Source organism: Lytechinus pictus, chromosome 13 (assembly GCF_037042905.1).
Source record: "Lytechinus pictus isolate F3 Inbred chromosome 13, Lp3.0, whole genome shotgun sequence".
Lineage (NCBI taxonomy): Eukaryota > Metazoa > Echinodermata > Echinoidea > Temnopleuroida > Toxopneustidae > Lytechinus > Lytechinus pictus.
The window spans coordinates 23,590,427-23,613,898 of NC_087257.1; the positions used below are offsets into that span (position 1 = coordinate 23,590,427).

The window sequence follows — 23,472 nt, forward strand, 5'->3', positions numbered from 1 at the left end:
AAACATTCTCAGAAAAAATTCAGCAGAGTTCCACACTAATAGGCATCGCTCTAGTTACACACTGAATATTACATGTCCGCTTGAGTTTAACCATGACTTTTAGTCCAACTCGACTATTTACATCTAACAAAACACCCCTGATAAACCAACAAACTTTTTCACCATAAAAAAGTATACAAGTAAACCTAGATGTACTACCATTGCAGAAGAAACTGGTTTCACACAACTAAAAAACCAAACGCAAGTTCCAAATACAAGCTTTTGATTGGTCCCCAGATGGGATCCCCAGATAAAGCATTTACAAATGCCTTGATCATCCCACATAACATTAAAAAATGGACAGATGAAAAACATCTATGTATATGAAATTGAGAATGTTTCCTTGATTATTTTTTCTTACAAGAAGAAGAGAACATTTGTAAAAGGGTGCACAGCAACCGGTGATATCTCACATCAAAACACACAAATGGACAAACAGAGATTTAGAGTAAGAAAATTTTTAGATAAATTTAGTTTAGAAAAGGGGATAAATGTACAGGAATACACAATTCATTAATAACCAGAGAGTAATATGTGAAGGGGAAGAAACGGCACTCCAAACATAGGTAATGCACATCACATTGGTGAACTGTCAAAAATACAGATTATGGAAAACACATAATAATAATAATAATAGGCATTTATATAGCGCCATCTATCTAGAAATATTCTATTCCGAGGCGCGTTGTTGTTATTATTACCCCGGCTTTAGCTCGAGCTGCCTTTCAGCGCTCATGCATTCAAGGAATTAATCCTGCCAGGTACCCATTCACCTCACCTGGGTTGAGTGCAGCACAATGTGGATAAATTTCTTGCTGAAGGAAAATTCGCCATGGCTGGGATTCGAACCCACGACCCTCTGTTTCAAAGTCAGAAGACTAATCCACTGGGTGACAACGCTCCACATCATAACTCTGTAGTCCAAAATTTGGAATTGCAATCCTTTCCCAAATGGCCAACATTATGTTGCATCACAATGCTGCAAAATTTCATGACAACTGGTCACCTAAAAGCATAAACTTCTAAGGAAAGTCTGTATTTCAGTGGTCAATGGTCACAAAATCATGGCAATTCAATATTACAGAGTGCACTTTAGTGCCACCATGTGAATTCCATGAAGTTTGCAGTTTAGATTGCAAAATTGCAACAAAAAATGATATTGAAGGCTGTTTACTTGTGGATTGTGTATATATATAAATGAGAAAGAAGTGACAGCAGACAATGAGAAACACCTCCTTACAGTGCCAATGGAAGATAGAAGACATACAGATCGACATCACACTTGGGATAATTACAACAAAATATTTGCAATCAATTTCAAATTTCTGTTGTAATTTCAAGATTGATAGGTCAATTCTAGCTAGAGCATTTCGGTTTACACTCCTTGTTACAAGCAATGAATAGAAATTTGAAATTTATTGCAAGACATCAAAATATTTTTTGCAACACCCCATTAAACTTATACTTTGAAACAATCTTTTAAGATGGCATCTTCTAAAATAATAGCCCCTCATCTGCCAAACCCTTTCTTTTATTAAATGACATTTTATTCACAAGCAAACTTCCAATCTGGAGGCCCTTTCCTCCACTTCTAGTTCTCACTACCTACCCCCTTCACTTCACACTTTCTTGATTATGAACTATCCAAGCTATGGCGGCTCAGTGGTTAGATCACCTGCCTTAGGAACAGAAGGTCATTGGATTTGATCCCCTGCCAAGTCATACCAAATACTTATCAAACTGGAACCTTCAACTTCCTTACCTTATTTGGAGCAAAGTAAAAATAACATTGTCTTATTATGAAGGGCTGACAGCTACAGTGGTGCTAAAAAGTTAGTGAACCCCACCAGAAAATGAACATACTTTAAGCGTTCAAGTTCTGCAATCTTTTAGATATTTAATTGTGAGGTCAGGTGATGAAATATTACATTCAATAAAGTTTGTTTCTCTGGGCTCGCCGAACATTGCAGTATTGTTGTCTACATTCAACACTCAGCATGAAGGAGTGCATCTGGGGTGGGGTTCACTAATTTTTCAGCACCACTGTATACAACCGAAGTGGCTACCCTGGGTAGATAATAGCATGGAGCTATAGCTCCATGATAATAGTCAATACTTATCATGGTGTTTGTGTGAATAATGTCCCTTGGTGACTTTGGGGGCGTTGCATGAAAGTTGTGTGAAAAGTTATCCTTCAATCCTACACCTTTCCCAACTGCAAACCATTCCATTATTAAATATCAACTGATGCACATCTACAATTAATTGGTCTTCCATCTTGACACCCCTCGCTCACTTCATCCCTTCTATATTCATTGGCATATATTACAATGAAAACGGTTGTCACTTCTATAAGTCATACATTTCTCCAATGCTCTCATGTTAATAGATGCTTTAATCACATGAAATTATCATCCCCTTTCATACCTCCCCTTTGAAAGTCATTGAAACATTAATCATCACATGAAACTATCCCCCCTCTCCCATTTTAATATTTCCACTTCAGCAGTTTTTCGCCATATGATAGATGTTTTAATAACATGGAATAAGCTACCCCCTTTGTAAAGCTTTTCCCTTCAATATTATTTGATACATAATCACTAGGTTGATCATTATAATCAATGGCTTCAAACACTGTCTGCTTATAGCATAATAGACATAACTCACATCTATACTCTAACAGAGATTAGTTAAATAACATTAAAGATTCAATATACACTAACATTGTAAGCATGAAGTAATCATCTCATTAAATCCCATTCTGGCTTTAATTTCCATGGTAGGCAGACCTACCAATCATATAATTTCCTTTATTGTCATAATAAACTGTTGAAAGTAATTCCTCATTTCAAAGGAGTTATCTTAACTCATTATGTGCAATAAATTGCGTAAAAAATCATTATTTCTTCTTCAGTTTGCTCAACAAAATAAGATGTGCAGTGTCCCACATCCCCCCCCCCCAAAAAAAAAAAAAACACCCATATATTTATAAAGAAAATTTTCTTTAAATTAATCAAAAGAATGCAACAATCCTTCCATTCCAATTTGAAAAAAAAAATGTCATTCTAAAAATTTCATTCACTTTGATTTCCCACTTCCCTGTATGACTTAAGCATTTAATCTCTCCCCCTCCCCTCCCCCCTTCAGAAACAATTCCTGCATAATAAGTCCATGCTTAATAGATAACATAACCTAGGCATATGTATGCATTGATGCAAGTAAAGCAGCATTGATATATTCATGTTATAAATAAAGAAAGCTAGTATCTACTCTGGAGAATCGTTATATGAATATATTTTCACTTGGGGGAAAAATTACACCCCAATACAGCAAAACAGTATACATTAGACACACTTACAATGAGTGAAATTTGAGAGAAAACCATGATTGAAAGTGGTTTTATCTTCAAGCTATGTCTTTATGTCATTTATTCTGAAGTCAAGATCACTTTTTAGAGCAAGATATTATCTGTTCGTCCTATTTATTCATTCATTACATTTAAAATGTAAAGAACTACGTGTCATTTTTGTACGATACTTTATATCATAAAGTGAATTCTTCAAAATATTTTAGTGTTTTTTTATAGCTTTGAAGTGAATATATTGCAAATTTGATACTTAATATTCACAAGTTTGTAAATACACTGAACCAGCAACCTTTAATGAATTTGGGATTAATTTTTTTATGCTCCAAAATATCATATCTAAAATAACAATTAAAAGTATACTGCTTGCTACAAAATAAATGCATTGAGGGGGTAATTGCAGAATAGTATAAATTGATAATGATTTTGCAGCTATAGTTATAGGAAGAAAAGCAATTATAGGTATTAGGACAAGCCAGGGTGTTACTATAGAAATTAATAAAGACATGAGAGCAGCAGTTCTATAGCACTCCAGACAAAACTCACACGGCGACAAATGCCAACACATGGTGTAGTACAGAGAGTAAAAAGGAGTGTCCAAGTTTGCAGAGAAATGAAGTGCGCCCTCTATCTTACCTTGGTTCTGACTTTGGGGATTCATTGATCGCTGAAGAGACATTGCTATTTTGAGCTTGTCTAAAAATAAGGAAATCGAAGGGGATGAAGTATGACAATTTTCTATTAATTTCCAAAAAATAAAACATAATTTTTCAATTAATTGTTCAAAAATTGAAAAAGAAATCAATTTCTTTCATTCCATTCATCCACTGATTACACAATGATCAGAGATTGAAAAATGATAAACTTGTTGGGATTTTGAAGGTGCAGATTAATTACTGGTTTCCTGAATGTAGAAATGAAGAGGAATTAAAAACAAACAAAAATTGTATTGTAATCTCCTAGCTATACACAGCTTAGAATATCCTAAATTTCATCCCAATTTTAAGGAAAAAGAACATTTTGATAAAATTCAAAATTTAAATATATTAAGAACACATAAACATGATCAAACAAATAAATGTGTTAGCCATTCCATACCAAATACACCTGAATATGGAAAATAACATGAAGTACAAAAAAAGATAAATACATGGTGAGCAATATATAACTCGTGGGTGAACAATAATGGTTATTTTTAATATTTTTCGAATGGGTTACATGTAAATGATGAAAATCAGTTGAATGGAGAAATGCCCACTGTGAAATAAAAATATAAAGGTTAGAACCTGTTAATGAACAGCCATTGTAACAAAATAAAAAATAAAAAAAAATATGCCACATTATCTTTTACACAAATGGATGTGAAGTTGAAGTTAGTCATTTCAAGAAATCGTAGTAGTGTTTTCATTTTAATGAAGCATTCAATATCCTCCTTTAAAAATAAGATTCTTAGAGAAATTATAACTTTATCAATAGATATTTCAGATATTAGCAGTGATATAATTTTTTTACATATTATTGTGAATTTGAATTTTCCCTAAAAAAATATGTAAAAGGTATAAGTAGTTATTAATCACAGCTTTACAATATTATCATGAATGTGTACAGGTGGATGACATGTATTGATTTAGAAAGATAGGTGTTGCCATGGTAATTTAAGAATCTTACCCATCATAACAACAGGTAAACTCAATCCTTAGATTTGGAAATAAAATGGTGAAAAATAGAATAGAAAAAACAACATTAAACTGACTCATTACTTCATTTAATTAGCAGCCTTAATGTAAATGGCAAACGAACCAGGGAAAAAATTACATGGGGGCTGAGGGAAATTTGCCCCAAAAATGTAAATAAATAATCCTTTGTCATAAAAAAATTGTAATTTGTAATGAACAGAACAATATGTTCCCAGATATAGACTATTTTTCTATCCTTGATACTGGATGCATAAGAAACAACAATAAATGATACATTGGAAAAATAAGTGATTATCAAAGAATATTACATTATTTGTGCTTAGCCTGTCACTTTATTTAATTATATAATTGTTCTGATCTAGTGATTTAAAGAATATAATTCAAAAAGGTGGAGAAAAAGAGACTGTTTTTTAGTGATCTCTATTCAAAAGACAACCACTTATCTATTACTACTACCATTATGACTATGAGTCAGCGATGTATACAGCCGCCTGAAATAAATTTCAAAGAATCCATTAGTAAATCATTAAAAGGTCCACTTCATAAATCAAAGAGATCTCATAGACGAAGCAAAAGGGAAATCGACTACTTACTTCTCCCTCTCCTCCACTTGTATCCGACGCTGTTCTCAGCCGCGGGAGGCGTGGCGGTTTCTTCTGGTGTGCTTGCATACTTGTTTTCGCTGATGTCCTCAAAGTTGAGGATGCACATGATAATCTCTTCATTCTCGTTCTTGACGGGAGCAACCAAAACGCTGCAAAGGAATGATGTGCCTGAAAAAAGAGGATAAGAAAGGAATTAAATTTTCATGTCCATGAAATACTGTAACGCATCATGTATTACAGGTTCCATGACATTTGCTCCAGCGACAATTCCTCCAATGGAAAACATTGGAACATTAATCCAAACATAAATCCTAACCTAACCTCCGAAAGTAACTAATCCCTATTCCTTATCTTTACATTACTCTGAACCAAAAACTCTATTACAATCCTAACTCTAACCTTATGCCCTCTGAGATATTAGACCGGAGCAATTGTCGCAGGAGAAATTGTCGTGTCACCGTATTACATTTAGCTTAAAAATCTTAGCAAAATGGTGAACACTATATCAAGAAGAATACTACTTCTAAGAAAAGTTATCACTTGTAGTGCTGCCAAAGTAACTTAATGATGATAGTAATAATAGTATGATTTTATATAGCACTTTATACATCAGAAGAATGCCTCTAAGCGCTTTACAGACCAATTATCACTCCGGTCATTAGACCATGGATTGCCCACATAGAATATTAAGCACCTACTCCACTCCTACTCATTTAAAAAAAAATTCCTCAAATTCAACTGTGGTTTAAACCAAATCATTGGAAATCGTGTGTTTTTTTAGGGTTAAATAATTGTAAACTGTACACAGCCATTATCTTCCTTTGTGTTCTATCAATTTCAAATTTTAACAGAAGGCAGCAGAGAATCAAATCAAGACTTGACTATCTTGATATTCCGTTTGATGGATGACAAAGTGTTAGGAGACAGAAGCACTTTCAGGGGCCGCTGTTCGCAAATGAAATACCCCCAGGTTTTGAATATATTCATCATGAAAGAACATGAAAGTGTAAAAACACGTTTCAGCTTTATTTAGATGTGTGTTGATGAATGGGTTACAGTTTCTCATATCCCCAGTTGAAGCTTTGTATCAAAGTTACAGCACTTTAAACTGATAACTTGTTTCTTATATTCTTGTTAGGCATACAATTCAACAGACTTAATGCACTTCTCAACATTCTCCAAGGGTTGTTTCGTAAAATCTCTTCATAAACGACTTTAAAATATTCAATTTTTTGCTCAAATAATGTTAAGCATGGTTTGATTTCTCAAGAAACATTGTCGCACAATGGGAAACTTTGATTGAGAGCTACATGTAGGTTAAACTTGTATTCTTTCTGTTTCTACCAAACATATACATTATATTGGATACCAATGTCATGAAGATGGAATGGGGTCATGGGGCTCTAGCCCCCATAAGTTCCACAGCCCCCAAAAAAGAAAACAGAGAAAAAAAGATAAGGAAAGAAAGAATGGTGAAATATGATATTTTTGAATATGGCAAAATCTATTCACAAAATCTGTATCTGTTTTATTTCAATTGGCTAAAATTGCAAGAGAAACGTATGAGAAATGTTCCGCAAGGTCACTTTGTTTATGCCTTTTTTCCTTGACATTGTGTGAAAATGAGCATTTCTGCGCAAACCGATTTCTGTGAGCTTAACGAAAATGGACAGTGCTCACTCAAGTGCAATATTCTGTAACAATTTTACTTTCATTAGATAGATGAGACCAAAACCCAAGAATACATGTGAAAAAAATATCCCCATGTTCTGTATTTTTCAATTCCGGGACTCTTCCAAAGTGTAAACCCTAACCCTTTTTATTGATACACACTGTCTAGTAATTCTCTGAGATATGTGAATCATATGACACCTATGGCAACTTCATCACACCAAAGAATGCAAGACCTCACCCCCACCCCCCCCCCCCCCGTACACTCTACCGTGTTATGAAAGTGCAAGACATAGTCCAGAGCATTTATTGGTCGGACTCCCACGATTATTGCCAATTTGATTTCTCACGGAGCCGAGATGTAATTACAGATCTGTGTGTTTATGGTGGGAAAGCGAGACAGTTCCCCAGGTGTATCAACGCTAGGTAATTAACCAATTATGGACCATTGTCGTCAAAGCTCTCGAAAACAGGGTACATTTTTGAAGGATCTATTGTATCACCATGTATGCAAGATTTTCGTTGTTTGATTTTTTCCAAATGGATGCATTAAAAACCATCTCTTGATTTCAGAGTCATGTTTGTCTATCGTGGTAGGTGGTGTATTGCAAGTTGGTTCATTTAAATATATTTCGACTTGAAATAACAAAGTGAAATGTTTGGAAATGGGGAAAGATCTTTAGAATATTTAGGGAAACATTTTACATGACAGATCGCTTCAATGAATTTGTCAGTGATTTTACGAACTGGCTCAAACCTCGGCTGTCTCGAAAACACAATTTCAAGATAATCGCTTCCAAATTTTTGGTGTTTTTCTGAGGCTCATAACTCCGTGCTTTGAAAGAAACCAGAGCAAATATCTGTACCAATTTAAAGCATACATGTACATTCTACCCTTTTATAATATGCAAAATTTTGTTCACAATTCAAATTTATTCAATATATAAAATGAGGCACAGGTATGCATTTCAGAATCTGCTATTTTTTACTAAAAACAAGGGGTTTAGGCCATTTTGTAAAATCAAGTACCATGCGCATCGTTTTTTAGCAGCAAAACCTATGGTTTGAGCCAGTTAGTAAAATCATGCAAAGCATACACGCTGCATACGCGCAACATCTAGGTCTGGTTTGGTCAGGTTATTGACATCTGCGCGCCACTCCGGACACTGCTACAGTACAGAAAGAACGGTTTGTGCCACTTCATAAAATCAAAGGATGGGTATGCGTTGTTTCGTGCAGAATTTAAATATATTTTTATTCTTTAAAATGATACAAATTTTGATCTGAAATTGGGTCATTCTAAAGAGTTAATGACAGGCTTTCAGAATATGCAAAGAACTTGATTTAGAAAATTTGACCAAAAATGAGATTAGTGCCGGTTTGTAAAATAACTGACGAATTTGAAGAATAATGAAAGACATACATACTGTAAGACAATATTTTTTCTTTTTACACACATTGCAGATACTTGTTCTCATATACAACATGCAGCAATACAAAATGCAAAATAGCATGGTATCACCTCTTACATGACAGAGAGTTTGCTCTTGGGGGCAATAGCTTTGAATTTACAACTTGTTGAGAGCCCACGAATAGCATTAATTCCCATCTCATAAGAATTTCTATGGTAATCTGCTCATCTCCAAATGCAGAAAACGGATGGGATTCCACTTCACAACATCGCCATGGCATATCGGCGATACCTAGCGTCTGCTAAAAGGAGACTTTGTTTTGCTAAATGTGGTGTTGCTATGGTTACATGCCATTACCTGGGTTATTTTACATGAAGACAGAAGGATGGGAGAGCAAGGCATAGCAAAATTTGGAAATGGATTTAATGGCATGTGTCCATAAGTGGGTTTTATCAGTAATGTCCACTACCCATTTCACATACTAAGAAGCTTTGCCAAATACACACAATACACAATGCATTTACAACAATCTTGCCCTCACACATCATTCACATAAGGTCAAAAGGATGTTAATGAATTCATACTCCAGAACAGTTCACATCCATCTAAAAGAAATTAGTCATACACTATTCACACATGTAATTTTTCACTATGATAAACGTTTTAGCAAAGGAAATACCAGGGTTTTTCAGCAAAATTGCCTGATCTAAATGTGACCAGCCGCCCCAAAAGCAACAAAAAGTTGCCCGGGAAGGTTCTCTGTAAAGAGCAAAAATGGTGATTTGGTCTTCAAAAAGTAAAAAATTAAAAAGTTAGCTTATTTGAAAGAATAGCTCTTCTTCTTCATACTGTCAAAATTTCAAGTTGTACAGTTGTATAGAAAACAAAATAAAAAAGTTTCTTTGAGACAAGTTTTTGAAGACTGCTTGGAAGTTTCATCAAATTTGCACATGGTGCACTTTCATGCTTTCAAGAGTGAACCCTGAACTTCAAACATTGTTTTCTCCTTTTTCTAGGAAACTGTCACCTATAGCATCTTCTGCATTCAATCAAGTACTCTTGTAGGCTGTTGTAGATCAATTTTGACAAATTATACATCGTTTTAAAGCTTAGGATGTGCTTTTTCAAACTCAATAAAAATCTAAAAATTCATTTTTGGTGACTTATTGATGGTTTTGGGATGGCCAGTCACAAATAGACTATGTGAAGAATGTTTTATGGTCTTTAACTTCCATTAATACTACTACATCGCCATCATCACCAGTACCAACACCATCATCACCATCATCATCATCATCCTCATTATAATCATCACTATCATCATCATCATCACCACCATCATCATCATCATCATGACCACCACCACCATCATCATCATCACCATCATCATCACCATGACCACCACCATTATCATCATCATAATCATCATCATAAATATCATTTATCGTCCCCACCGCCACCACCATTATCACCATCATCACCACCATCATAATAAATCATCACCACCACAACGCCAAAAGTGAATTAATCAATAAGCCATCACTATAATCAACATCATCATCATATTCATCGTCACCACCACCACCACTATCATCACCATCATCAACAACATCACCAGCACTACCACCATCATCATCAACACATCACCAACATCATGACAAATTTCATTCAAAGTTTCATCGCTCATCCCAGGTACCAAACAACACCCTAGGTACCTGAAATACCCCCTTTCTGTTCCCCTCAAGATCCGATGAGTTAACGTTTCCAATATCTATGAGATGGGACTGGCCACAGCAACTCATGAGTATCGCTTTCACCGCATTCTAATGATCCTCTTCAGACGGGTCTGATGCACCTCGCTAGATTCAGGATGGCTTTCAGTTCCAACGAATGGTCGGTGCCCTGGACAAAAGCGGACTACCCAACCAATGGACAGATCTACTCTTGCATTAAAATTGGCAAGATTAAGTTTCATGCAACACCAACAAGTGGTATCAAACACTAGATTTCATAAGAAATAAAATCATTTAAGTTGTTTGACATCATCTTGTTTTGTCTCTCCTTTTTTCAAGTCTTCTGTCACAGGAAGGCTGTGTTTATGATGAATAAGTATTTTTTTAATAACTAAAATGGGGGCATTGAAAAGGTTGGTAGCTCAAATGTCTATGGACTAAATTAAAGTATTTATTTGGAAGGAAACAATATGTTGTCCATAAGTTCTTTCATATGTTGTACTTGAAATATATTTGATATCTTTATGGACTGCTCTCTCTCACCCCCCCCCCCCCCATCTCTCTTTGCATTTTGCTCTTTCAGCCTCTCCAAATATCTCTCTCCCTCTTCGGGCTTCTTATCTGCTCCTTCAATCTCACTCTCTCTCATTCTCACTCTCTACTCAACTCTCTCTCTCCCATGACCCTTCATCCTTTCCGTTCTCACTCACTCTCTCCTTCGCCCTTTCATTTCTCTTCTCTATCCTCCTCTCTCTGATCAGGATCGAATGCCTTGAATCCCAACTGTCTATTTATAAATCAACCATTTATACACTCCACTACCATCTTCATTCTTTTCTCCTCACAAACTAACCAGGCAAGGCAAGAATCTCAAGTATCTTTTATAACTAGGAGTACTCAAAGAGAAATTACTCTTCAAGAAGTACTTCTTAACCAGAATCATTAATCATGAAGAAAATTAGAGCAAGTTTGCCTCAAGCCAAAAAATTATACCCCCCCCCCCCTTCCCCTCCCCCAAAAAATTAGAAACAAACTCATGGATTTCCAGAAAGAACCACAGACAAAGAAATGACAAGGGTGATTATTTCTGAACTGTGCTAGACTATAATCATATCCATAGATGGTACTAATTCAAGAGTCTGTTGGCTAGATAAAAAAATTGCCCCATCCCTCCCCCCCCCCCCCCCAAAAAAGGAGAGAAAGTAATTATAAAGCTCCGGAAAGAATCACAGATAAAGAAATATAATAACATGGGTGATTTGTCTGATTAGTGCAAGACCATAAATACATGTACATTCAGGTGTGGTACGGGGCGGAGGGGGGGGGGGCTCATGGGGGCAACTATTCCCTTTAAATTTCCAGTGATTGAAACAAACTCAGAGAAAAGAAAAAAATAGTGAGGAAAGAAAAAAAATGAATAATTGAATGCTAGAAGAGAAATGGCTTTGTCATGCAACTGAACAATATCCCTATTTTTATAATTTAATATTTCTAAAGAAAAGGTTGGGAATGGAGGGATTACTAAGTTTTCTAATGAACCAAATAGAGGAAATGAATAAAATGGAGGAAAAGATGAAATATAATGGAATGAAACTGAATATTTAAAAAACAACGTAGGCCACGTAGTTGGGAAAGAACAATGACAGAAAGAAAGGAAATTAATGTTAGAGAGAAGACTGAAATTTGAAGAGAGGTAATAGTCAAGAATGGGAGAGCGAGAAGGAAAGAGACAAATAAGCAATGAAAATGTGAGGACATACGGGAAAGGGGGAGGCAGATTTCAATAATATTTAAAAAAATAAAAACTGTTATGAAATAAGCTGGTGCTGACCTCAATCAATAGTGAAATAAAAAGTAAACAGGCATACACAAACAAGAAAAATTCATTTATGCAAGAAGGATGCCATGGCCACTGAAAACTAATCTATCATTCTTGCTATGAGCTGCAGGCAATTGATCATCTTCATCATCATCTCCTGTAAAACGTCCATAACCATGGCAACCATTCTAGAAACGGTCATTTGTTTTCCAGGTACATGTAGGAGGATGCAAGGTCAATAACCAAGAAACACAAAAAAACCATATCTACTGATAAACCTCAGGCCATTAAGTCACAAGGCTATAATCTAAGTGGGGGCTGCAGCTATAACTTTGCTGTTCTGACAAATCCAAAAGACGCGTCTCATGCGATGAGAATACAAACAGTAGCTGCAAACCCACCTCCGATTCCCTGGTCTTGCTTTACTTGTTTTATTTTTATCGACTATGATTTGGTACAGATTTTCCATACAAAAGACTGCCTGTGGACCAGGACCCTGTTTCATAAAACTTGTTATAATAACAAATTAGCAATGTCAGTTTAAAGGCACTGAAATCCTTCAATTTGATTGGCTGGTAGCAAACTTGTTATAGATATTGTGAATTTGTTATTATAACAAGTCTTTGTGAAACAGTTCCCATATTAAAGGCCACTATGAAGGTCCTAAATGCCAATAATATTACTAACAAGTGGAATGCCTCTGGCCGTCTCACCTGCATCACGCGATTCAATATAGCAGCAGTGCTGATTTTGAAAACTACTATAACTCGCACAAGATGTTCAGTGATACTTGGTTACTCTTATTTCCACGTTTTATGAACTAGACCAATACACTTATAGAGATATGATGGCAATTCAACAAATACCCCCAACGTGGCCAAAGTTCTTTGACCTTACATGACCTTTGACCTTGATCATGTGACCTGAAACTCGCACAGGATGTTCAGTGATACTTGATTACTATTATGTCCAAGTTTTATGAACTAGACCAACATACTTTCAAATTTATGGCTGTAATTCAACAAATACCCCAATTTGGCCAAAGTTCATTGACCCTAAATGACCTTTGACCTTGATCATGTGACCTGAAACTTGCACAGGATGTTCAGTAATACTTGATTACTATTATGTCCAAGTTTCATGAATCAGATCCATAAACTTTCAAAGTTATGATGGTAATTCAACAGATACCCCCAATTCGGCCAAAGTTCATTGACCCTAAATGACATTTGACCTTGGTCATGTGATGTGAAACTCATGCAGGATGTTCAGTGATACTTGATTAACCTTATGTATAAGTTTCATGAACTAGGTCCATATATTTTCTAAGTTATGATGACATTTCAAAAACTTAACCTTAGGTTAAGATTTTGATGTTGATTCCCCCAACATGGTCTAAGTTCATTGACCCTAAATGACCTTTGACCTTGGTCATGTGACATGAAACTCAGGCAGGATGTTCAGTAATACTTGATTAACCTTATGGCCAAGTTTCATGAACTAGGTCCATATACTTTCTAAGTTATGCTGTCATTTCAAAAACTTAACCTCAGGTTAAGATTTGGTGTTGACGCCGCCGCCGTCGGAAAAGCGGCGCCTATAGTCTCACTCTGCTATGCAGGTGAGACAAAAAACCTTCTTGTGTGTATATATATACTTTGAGTTTTGCAAGCCTGGCTACGAATACTTTGTGCACACAATCACTTTGTCCACCACAAAACAACAAATAGGTCACAATTTGCTCATGACTTTCTTGATACACTGAAGGTGCTAGTCTAGGAACTTTCACAAGGATTTAAATGTAACTTGTAAATACTACAGTTTGAAAATAATAACGAGGTTTTAAAAAATTGTATGATAACTTTTGCATCAATATATCAGTAAGAACATGCTAAGAGGATGCGAGACTAATGAGTATGCATTAAAGGGATGGTCCAGGCTGGAGATATTTATATCTCATAAATAGAGTAAAATTCACAGAGCAAATTGCTGAAAATTTGATCAAAATCGGATAATAAATCACAAATTTATTGAAATTTAAAAATTTGCATTATTCCGGTGAAACAGTTCTAGGCATGTCTTCATGAATATTTATCAGGTGGGCTGATGATGTCATATATCACCACTTGTTCTTTTGGATTTTATTATATGAAATTAGGTTTAATCAAAATTTTTCTACCAAGAACTAAAACAATTGGATTGACAAATGATTAAGTGCATTGCTGCAACTTATTTCATCATAATGGAGACACATCATTTACACAGGTATGAAAAAATGAAACATTTATGATTTCATGTAATAGCATACTGGTAAGAAAAAGAAAAGTGGCGATGTGACATCATCAGCCCACCTAATGAATATTCATGATGATGTGCATATAACAAAATATTGATAAACTTTAAAATTCAATAACTTCATTATTTGTTATCTGATTTCGATGAAATTTTCAATATCTTGCTGTGGATTTTACTCTATTTAGAAATAAATATTTTCAGCCTGGACCACCCTTTAATGAGTTTATGTGTTGGCATTTAAGTATGACTTCTTTATCAAACAGTCCCGGAGATATTTGTCAGATGTCACGTATAATATTCATTTATTCTATCTATGTTTGTCTCTTGAGAAAAAAAAGCAATGGACATTATGTTAAAGGAGAAGTCGACTCTCAAACCACAAAAATCGATATACCTGCACCACAGGCACAGCATATGACAATGAATTTGAAAGCACAAAGATACTAAATATAATACCAAATTTTTGATACATCAAGTGACTGCAAGTCATGCATTTTCAATTTTATCTTGAATATTATATATAATGATTTTTTTGCTGGATTGCAGGTGGGAAACATTCAATAAGAATTCACAAATGAATATGAACTTTTAATACTGGTTTACCATTATACTAGAACATTTTAGGGTTGTTTGTTTTTGCTATTAATGTAAGTTGATAGATTGGGCACATTCCTTGTAATAATTCAAATTCAATACATCATTTTAATGGACGTAGCTTCTTTACTTCATTATTTCACTTAGATAAGAATATCATTAATTGCATAAATAAATCAATGTTAACTTTATTGTTCTTATATGCAAATGATACTCAGAGAGATTAAATAAATACATTGAATATCTCCCCTTAATATTCTCCTTGCAAAAAACAAAGGAAAATAAAATGATACACATGGAAACCCTATAAGTTGTTGAAAGTTGTTTAAGCCGGAAATCAAACCACTAAGAATCCTGATTAATGTTCTGCACCATTATACTCTCATTTCCATCTTGGCACCTACATTTTCGTTCAATGTATCAAAAGGATGATAGGTAGAATTAACATGTGAGTATGCAAATTAAAGAATAGAGTAGAAGAAAAGATAGAGAAAATTATAATACTCATGCTCTATTTACATCCTGATAACTGATAAGAAGATGAAAACTCCTCTTTACTCTCTTCCCCTCGTCTAGTCTTTAAACAATCACACCTTTCTCCTTCCTTCATTTTGTTTGTCTTTTTCATATAATACTGTCATAATCTATTCTACACATTCCATTTTATCTCCTTCTTTCATTTCTTTTCATCTATTTCTCCTGTTTTCATCTTCTCTAAGACTTGAATTTTCCCCATCTTCTTTGATATAATCTCTCACTGGATTAATTCCTTCCTATACACATAATTATCTTCTCCTTCCTTAAACTTTCTTCTTTCCCTTCAGTTCTGATACTGTCATCTTGTGTTTTTTTTTTTGCAATCCTTCTTCCCATCCTCCATCTATTGTTCCGTCACTCCATCCTCTCATACCTTGTTTTTCCCCAACTTTTTTTCTTTTTTTGAAACTACATCTCTATTTTTTCTCCTCTAATCTCTGTATCCCTCTTTCTTTTTCTCTTTTATTCCCTCTCTCACCATCCCTCTCTCTTTCCACTTTCCCCTCATTCCCATATTGTAATTTTCTAAACCTGCTTTTCTATCTTCATTCTTTGGTAATTCTTCACCTTTAAAAGGAAGATTATTTTACTTTATCATTATCTCCTTTTTTTTTGGGGGGGGGCATACCTTCCTGCCAGGTATTTGTTAACACTCTTCTCTGACATTCTAGATGCCGTCTTTCACCCTCTGAGAACAAAGATCAACCATTCAGAACAACCCAACTCATCTGGGAATACTGCAGAGCTGCATGTATACGGGTGCTGAATAATTGAGGGAGCTTTAGTGCAACCGCATCAAAGACAGTATATGGGACTGAACCGATGTACGGATGGAAGAACAGGATATAAATCAACGGTGGCACATAAATCAATGTCAGACAAAATTGTATTGATTACGCATCAAAGGATCGATAAAAGATGAAATGGGATATTTCTGAGTAATCTGAAAGGTGAAAAACCTAAGCTAGAATGGAAGAAGCCGTCACTCATTATGTAAATTCTTTATTCCAATATCTGAAATAGGTTTTGTCCATGTACTGGAAGTAACATGACATAATGAATGGCAATTATGAAATAGCAGTCATTGAGTAGAGTGGTTCTACGTATAACCACCCCCCCCCCCCCTCACCCACCCCTGATTTCAATGAAACGATGAAATAAATAGTATTGGTAGAGAGCCAAGGACTAGAATATCACTAACAGTTATTAGCAAATGGCAATGTTCACTTGTGTGGAGATAAGTTTGCTATAAAAAGACAAAAACGATGAACTACTTACATGCAAATCTTATGAAGATATGAATGTATTATAAGCTCTGGAGATATTCAATGTAAATTAATACAATTTTGTATATTCTATTTTGCCACCACTGTGTAAGAACAATAAGAACATATTGATTTTTGCACAATGATGCAAGAATGCCCTTAAATCTATTCACACAATGCATTTCTTCAATTTTAATATAATTTTGGAGGATGCAATGGGTACAAAATTTGCTTACTTGGTATAATATAACATGAAATATTCCCCTTTATCTAAAAAAAAATTACCATCAAACATAAATAGAGGGCATTTGTTAAAAGACAGCAGCAAATATGTGGTGCAAAAGGCATTCTCAAATAAATCAACAAAAACAAAAATACAAAGCTATATATATATATATGGGTACCCGGTAAGATTTATTCCTTGAATGCTTTAGCGCCTATGGCCGCTGGTAAGATTTATTCCTTGAATGCTTTAGCGCCTATGGCCGCTCAGCTACAGCCGGGGTAATAAAAATATACCAAGTATATTTCAGCGACTTGAGCACATAATCAATGTGGATTTGGCGCTTTAGAAATACTCTATATTATTATTATTATATATGGAAAATTATGCAGGCAATATCTCCAACAATGGCTACAGTTTTAAGGTCTTTTTTACTAAGATTTATTTAAAAACTTTTGATAAACTCACCTGTTGTGCAAATATCCAGGAAAATGACAGAAGACATGAAAGAAAATGAAACAGGGGAGAAAGAAACAGTTGGTTTTAATACAATTATAATATATAAAATAATAAATAATATTAATGATATAGGATTTGTATAGCACACGTATCCACCTTGCTAGGTGCTCAAGGCACTCCTATATTACCCCGGCTAAGCTAGTCTACCGATTCTGGTGCACACAGCTTTTTGAGGAATTACTTCCTGCCGGTACTCATCCTGCCGGCACCTCACCTGGGTCGAGTGCAGCACAGTGTAGATAAATTTCTTGCTGAAGGAAAACACGCCATGGCTAGGATTCGAACCCACGACCCTCTGTTTGAAAGGCGAGAGTCAGAACCACTAGACCACGACGCGCCCACTTTGATTTGATTGTGAATAATAATTGTGCTTTCAAATGAAGGAATAAATTCAAAGTGTAACTTGCACATTCAAATCAACACTCAAATAATATAATGAGTACATATCTATATACATTCAACTCTGCAAAATTCAGATTATCAAATCAAAGTCTAAATGACTAAGATAATAATAATATTAAAGTCCATACCAGAAGTGCTTTTTTAAGAAATAGTTGACATGTAAATTAATTCTCAATAAAATCATTACCCCAAGGTTACAGAATGAGGAAACTAAAACATTTGTTTTCCATTACATATAATTGAATAGGAAAACAACTTTTGAATAATTCTTGAATGAAACTGTAAGAATGAGCTTTGTAATGAAGTGTTGAATTTCACTGAGAGCATTGATGCATCTTCGGATTGGACTTAAGTCTTACTATGACTTTCTTTCATTCATTTCATCCACTTTGAGAGAAAAATTCATGCAATTAGCTTAAGGAAAGTCGAAACGACACAAACAAGAAAAATTCAGCCACATTTATCTCAAATTTCCCACTGCTCCTTGCAGTCGGAAAAAGTCCTATCCACCAATCCACTTCCCTAGTCAGATCATAACGTTCCATCAGAGGCAGAACGGCATTAACTCGTTATCAATGCATACGAGCTAACGTCCTTCTTCCAATCAATGCTAGAATGCAGTCACCTTTTTTACCCCAATGCAGCTGTGTTAACAGCTACCTTGGTAAGACTTTATAACGGCTATCCTCACCAAACATCCATCAAACCAAGTCCGTGTGCCCCAAGGCACAGACATTGGCCACCTGCATTCACACCTTGCATAAACCCAGTGAACTCGCTAACAAAAGTGTTGTATAACTTTAACTAGGCCTATCATTTAGAATTGTTTGAAAAGCTCATAACCAATTGGAAATGAGTATCACTTTCTTTTGTTATCCAAATATTCATTGTACAGTGCACAGTTCAAACCTATTTGATTCAATTATTTTCAATTCGATTTAATTCAATTCAATTCGATTTGGTTTCATTTGAATCAGTTCAATGCAAAGCAATTCAATAAATTTATTTCTGAAATTAAATACAAATATTGACAGAAAGTCATACAAAATGAATCTAAAAGTAACAACAATTTTATTATTTGAATATGCATTTAAGAGTCATTACAAAATAACTATCAAACAACAAAGAGCGCCATGTAAGTAATGTTATTGTGTTTTTCAGTCATGGCTTCAGACAAAAGTTCTCAAGACATACATGTATCTTCGTGTCATTTTGGGTCACTGGACTGTAAATTGCAACTTTTTTGAAAAAAAGTTCAAATATTAATATTTCTTAAAGAATTCAGTTTGTTCCAAGCATAGCATTACAAGCATTGCATACAACTTAAACAATGAAGTGTTGTATATATTCCTAACCATCATCAGCACTGCAGAATCTCACTTTTTAAAAGTCATATCTAAAACTCTCAATCCTCTAATTCTCCCTTAAAGGACAAGTCCACCCCAACAAAAGTTGATTTGAATAAAAAGAGAAAAATCCAACCAGGATAACACTGAAAATTGCAAAATAAAAATCGGATGTAAGATAGGAAAGTTATGACATTTTAAGGTTTTGCTTAATTTCACAAAATAATCATATGCACATCATGTTTAGTATGCAAATGAGGAGACTGATGTCACTATTTCCTTTGTATTTTATTATATTAAATATGAAATATTCTAATTTTCTCCTCATTGTCAAGTATAAAACAACGATTAATTCCTCCCTAAACACGTGGAAGTAGCATTGTTTAAATGTTTCAGTCAAGTTGGTCTTTATTGTCAAATCTGTAAAAAATGAAATATTATATAATTCAAACAATAAAAAACAAAAGAAATAGTGAGAGACATCATCGACTTTCTCATTTGCATGTCACTGAGTTGTGCATATCACTGTTTTGTGAACAATAAGTGAAACTTAAAAATGTCATAAATTTCTTATTTTACATTCGATTTTGATGAAATTTTCAGAGTTATGCTAGTTTGATTTTTCTCTGTTTATTCAAATCAATATTTTTCCGTGGGTGGACTTGACCTTTAAGTAAGCATTGAACAACTTCAGCAAAGATTATTAATACTGAATAATTGCTCACTTTGCTCTTTTGTCTAAAAAATCTATACAAGTACCAGGTAGTAATCAATAATGCTTTATCATTTCACTTCTTTTGGATAATGTTTAAAAAAAAATATCAAATTTTCATTTTCAAAAGTTGTCTGGTCAATATCATTTTCAGTGGTGGACTTCAGTCATAATGAATTACACATTAATCAAAATGGGTTTAACTTGTTAAAAGAAAATACAAGTCATGTTTATCACTAATTGCTAACCATGCAACACCCAACATTGATCGATTTTGATACTCACTCGAAATGTAATGAAAACAAGCAAGATTGATTTTTCTCTTTAAATTTCTGTTATTTTTTTTTTATGTTTATGTTCACATTTTTACCCTTAGGGACAGGGAGAATATTACATTCCCAAATTTTAAGTTGAAATATACTATACACTGTATGAATTATATGTATGCAGTTACATAAATATGCAATTTCTCATCACAAATGGCAGAAAATTTAGCAATTGACTTGCATCGAAAATGTTGCCATTTATCATGAATGATGCACTTGTTTTTATTCCCAACAGTGTTTTATTGCCATCAGTATGACATTTATAGAGAGAAAAATCATGAAAGATTCATTCTTGTTAACCTTCTTTTGCAACAATGGATGAATGTGAACTGTGATTAGTGAAGATTATAATAACGCTTAACTCCACTATGAGCGGAATAAATACACACTCAATACCCATAGGCATACAGCTATAGGCTTCACGTATCTTATTATCAGCATCTTAAAATCAAACTTCAACTATCAAACACATAAAACGAAAATTTGATGTTTTATGATCGGTATGAACACATAGCATAGTGTTAGGTGCACCCCAAGGGCAGTCAAATAGGTACAAGTAATCATGTGACCTCAGAGCGTGGCAACGAGTCTTTGAAGTCCATGATGCTTTGACTTCATTTCAACTCGTGCGTGACATCACTTACATAATTCAGCATGAGTGGGACCGAAGGTAGAAATGGTGCATGCATGGCCAAGTTTGTATATCAAGCTATTTTTACCTCACCGCCTAGCCCGAGAGGTGGAAGGAAATATATTTAGAACATTGAATATTCAGGTAAAATCCCTGATTACCATGGCAACTGAAACCTGGTAATGCCACTGCCCGTCGAGTGCCTTGGGATTTCTCATCAGCCAACGTGATGTAAGCCTTGCGACCCTTGAAATTTGTACGGTTGTTTAACAGAATTGTTTTTTCCACCTCTCAGGTTGGCAGAGCAAAATACAATATGAAAAGTTCTTTCTACTGTTTAAATTGTCCATTTCAATTAAAATAAAAAATAACATAAAGGGTATGTGTTAGGATAATAGTTTTGTAACACAAAATATTAATGAAAATTGATGTTTCATAGGATGTAAAATCAGTGCAAAGAAAAAAAAAAAAAACTTAATTACAGTGATAGATCAATTAGCGCTTCTGGGAATACACCACTGCCCCAACCCCCACTCGGAAAAAGATTTTTTTTTAGCCAGAGTTTTAGCAATATTGGTATGATTTTGATGCATTAATCAAAATACCAGAGGGAAAATTTATTAGCAAAAAGCAATACCCGATAATTCTTCACAAACACAAAAATTATGATTTTATTTACATCATAAATATAGTAAGAATACCTCTTTTTTATTTAATTCCATTTATTTATTACATATCTTTGCAACCTCTGATTTATTTATTTATTTGCCCAGACCACATCATGCCCATCCATCCTATAGTAAACAAAAACCAGCATGTAAGTCATATCATTGTGTATAATGGAAAGAGATGTATTTTTATCTTGCCCTAAATCTCTTGATTTCATTGATTTCATCTTATGATTGGCAAAGTCAGGCCTTGTTCAGACACAGTGAAATGGATCGTCATTCTAGTTTTAACATATCTAGGAAGAAGAGAGCCATTTTATTGATAGCTCTGAATAGAGTGATCTGTATCTTTGGTAAGTCTTTTTTTTATTATTCTCATGTGTAATTCTTCATTTTGTACATTAAACATTGCTTTGATTCTTATGTGGTAAACAAAACCAAACTAAAGTTACCCACTATTGGCAATAAATGTGAAATATGCACGTTTGTCTATTTTATGTGAAAATGATCATTATTCAAAAGTTTTCACAAACAAACACATTGTTATAAAGAGGTCATGAATCATGTTTCATAATGTCATGATTTACGAGTGTATGTTTTGTACATTTACATTAAAATTGTCTTGATTCTAGTGTGGTTAACTAAAGAAGCCACTTTTGGCAATAAATCTAAGTGCTTCATCAAAATTAATCATCCAAAGTTTGTGCAAACGCACGATGATGCAATGTCATAAGCCATGATGTCATGAATTACGAGTCTATGTGCTCAACTAAGGACAAAACTATTTTTCTGCTATTTTCTGTTCTAAGAATTTCATTCTTACTGCTTTGTAGGACCATGTCTGAACGTGCCTTCAGTGTGGCAATCTCAATTCCTGTCATTTCTATCTCGTGAAATAGAAAATATGAGACGGTAATAGATGGAAATCAATACTGAAAGCTAGACCAGCAACCTGGAATTCTCAGCTTTCATCAAATTAGAAAACAAAGAATCCTCAATTTGTGTAAATTCTCATAAGGAGGGAGGCACAAAAATCTGATAAAGAGACGATTCACACAAGTGTCATTTTATAACAAATTGAGCATAAAAGTTGCAATAGAAATCAGTAGCAGATCAAAAGGGAAGCCTCGTAATGAAAAATATTAGAGAGAAATGGAAACCCTTGCTTTTTTTTGGTTAAATTTTGTTTCTTCTGTTTGTTCTGCTTCTTTCGTTTGATTTCGTTCTGTTATAAAAGCATTGCATTCTCACAAGAATACCACATAGAAGTGTTACTAGCTTTTCAGAGCATTTATTGTTTTCCTAACTGTGACATGCAGCAGAGATGTCTGTTGACTGCATTTCCCATGTGCCAAGTTCCAGAATCATACAGCGAGACAAAACCTTGAGAAAATTGTTGACTACAGTGCTTCTCTTGGTATTTGGTTTCATTTGAATTTTTTCAGCGGGAGTGCTTTGGACGAGCTCCCGAGTGGTTTTGGTTTTCATCCTGTGGTCCTGACAGTTATTTGTATGTGATTCAATTTTGAAGTCCGGAATTGATGAAGTCGACATCTCCAGGGAAATTTCAACAGCTGGTAAAATACATTAAATCGGGAGATATAGGATATTGGT

General features: G+C 34.5%; 1 protein-coding gene across 1 annotated transcript in view; it reads right to left on the reverse strand.

Annotated features, from left to right (window-relative positions):
- LOC129274297 (uncharacterized) overlaps positions 1-22,739 on the reverse strand; it is a 33,532-nt gene extending 10,793 nt beyond the window's left edge. The window contains exons 1-4 of the mRNA XM_054911133.2: positions 22,682-22,739; positions 5,694-5,873; positions 5,072-5,098; positions 4,040-4,099 (exon numbers count right to left, since the gene is read on the reverse strand). Of these exons, the coding sequence (XP_054767108.2) occupies positions 4,040-4,099; positions 5,072-5,098; positions 5,694-5,873; positions 22,682-22,739 (325 nt within the window). The remainder of the gene's footprint in view (positions 1-4,039; positions 4,100-5,071; positions 5,099-5,693; positions 5,874-22,681) is intronic.
- Between the last annotated feature and the right edge of the window lie 733 nt (positions 22,740-23,472).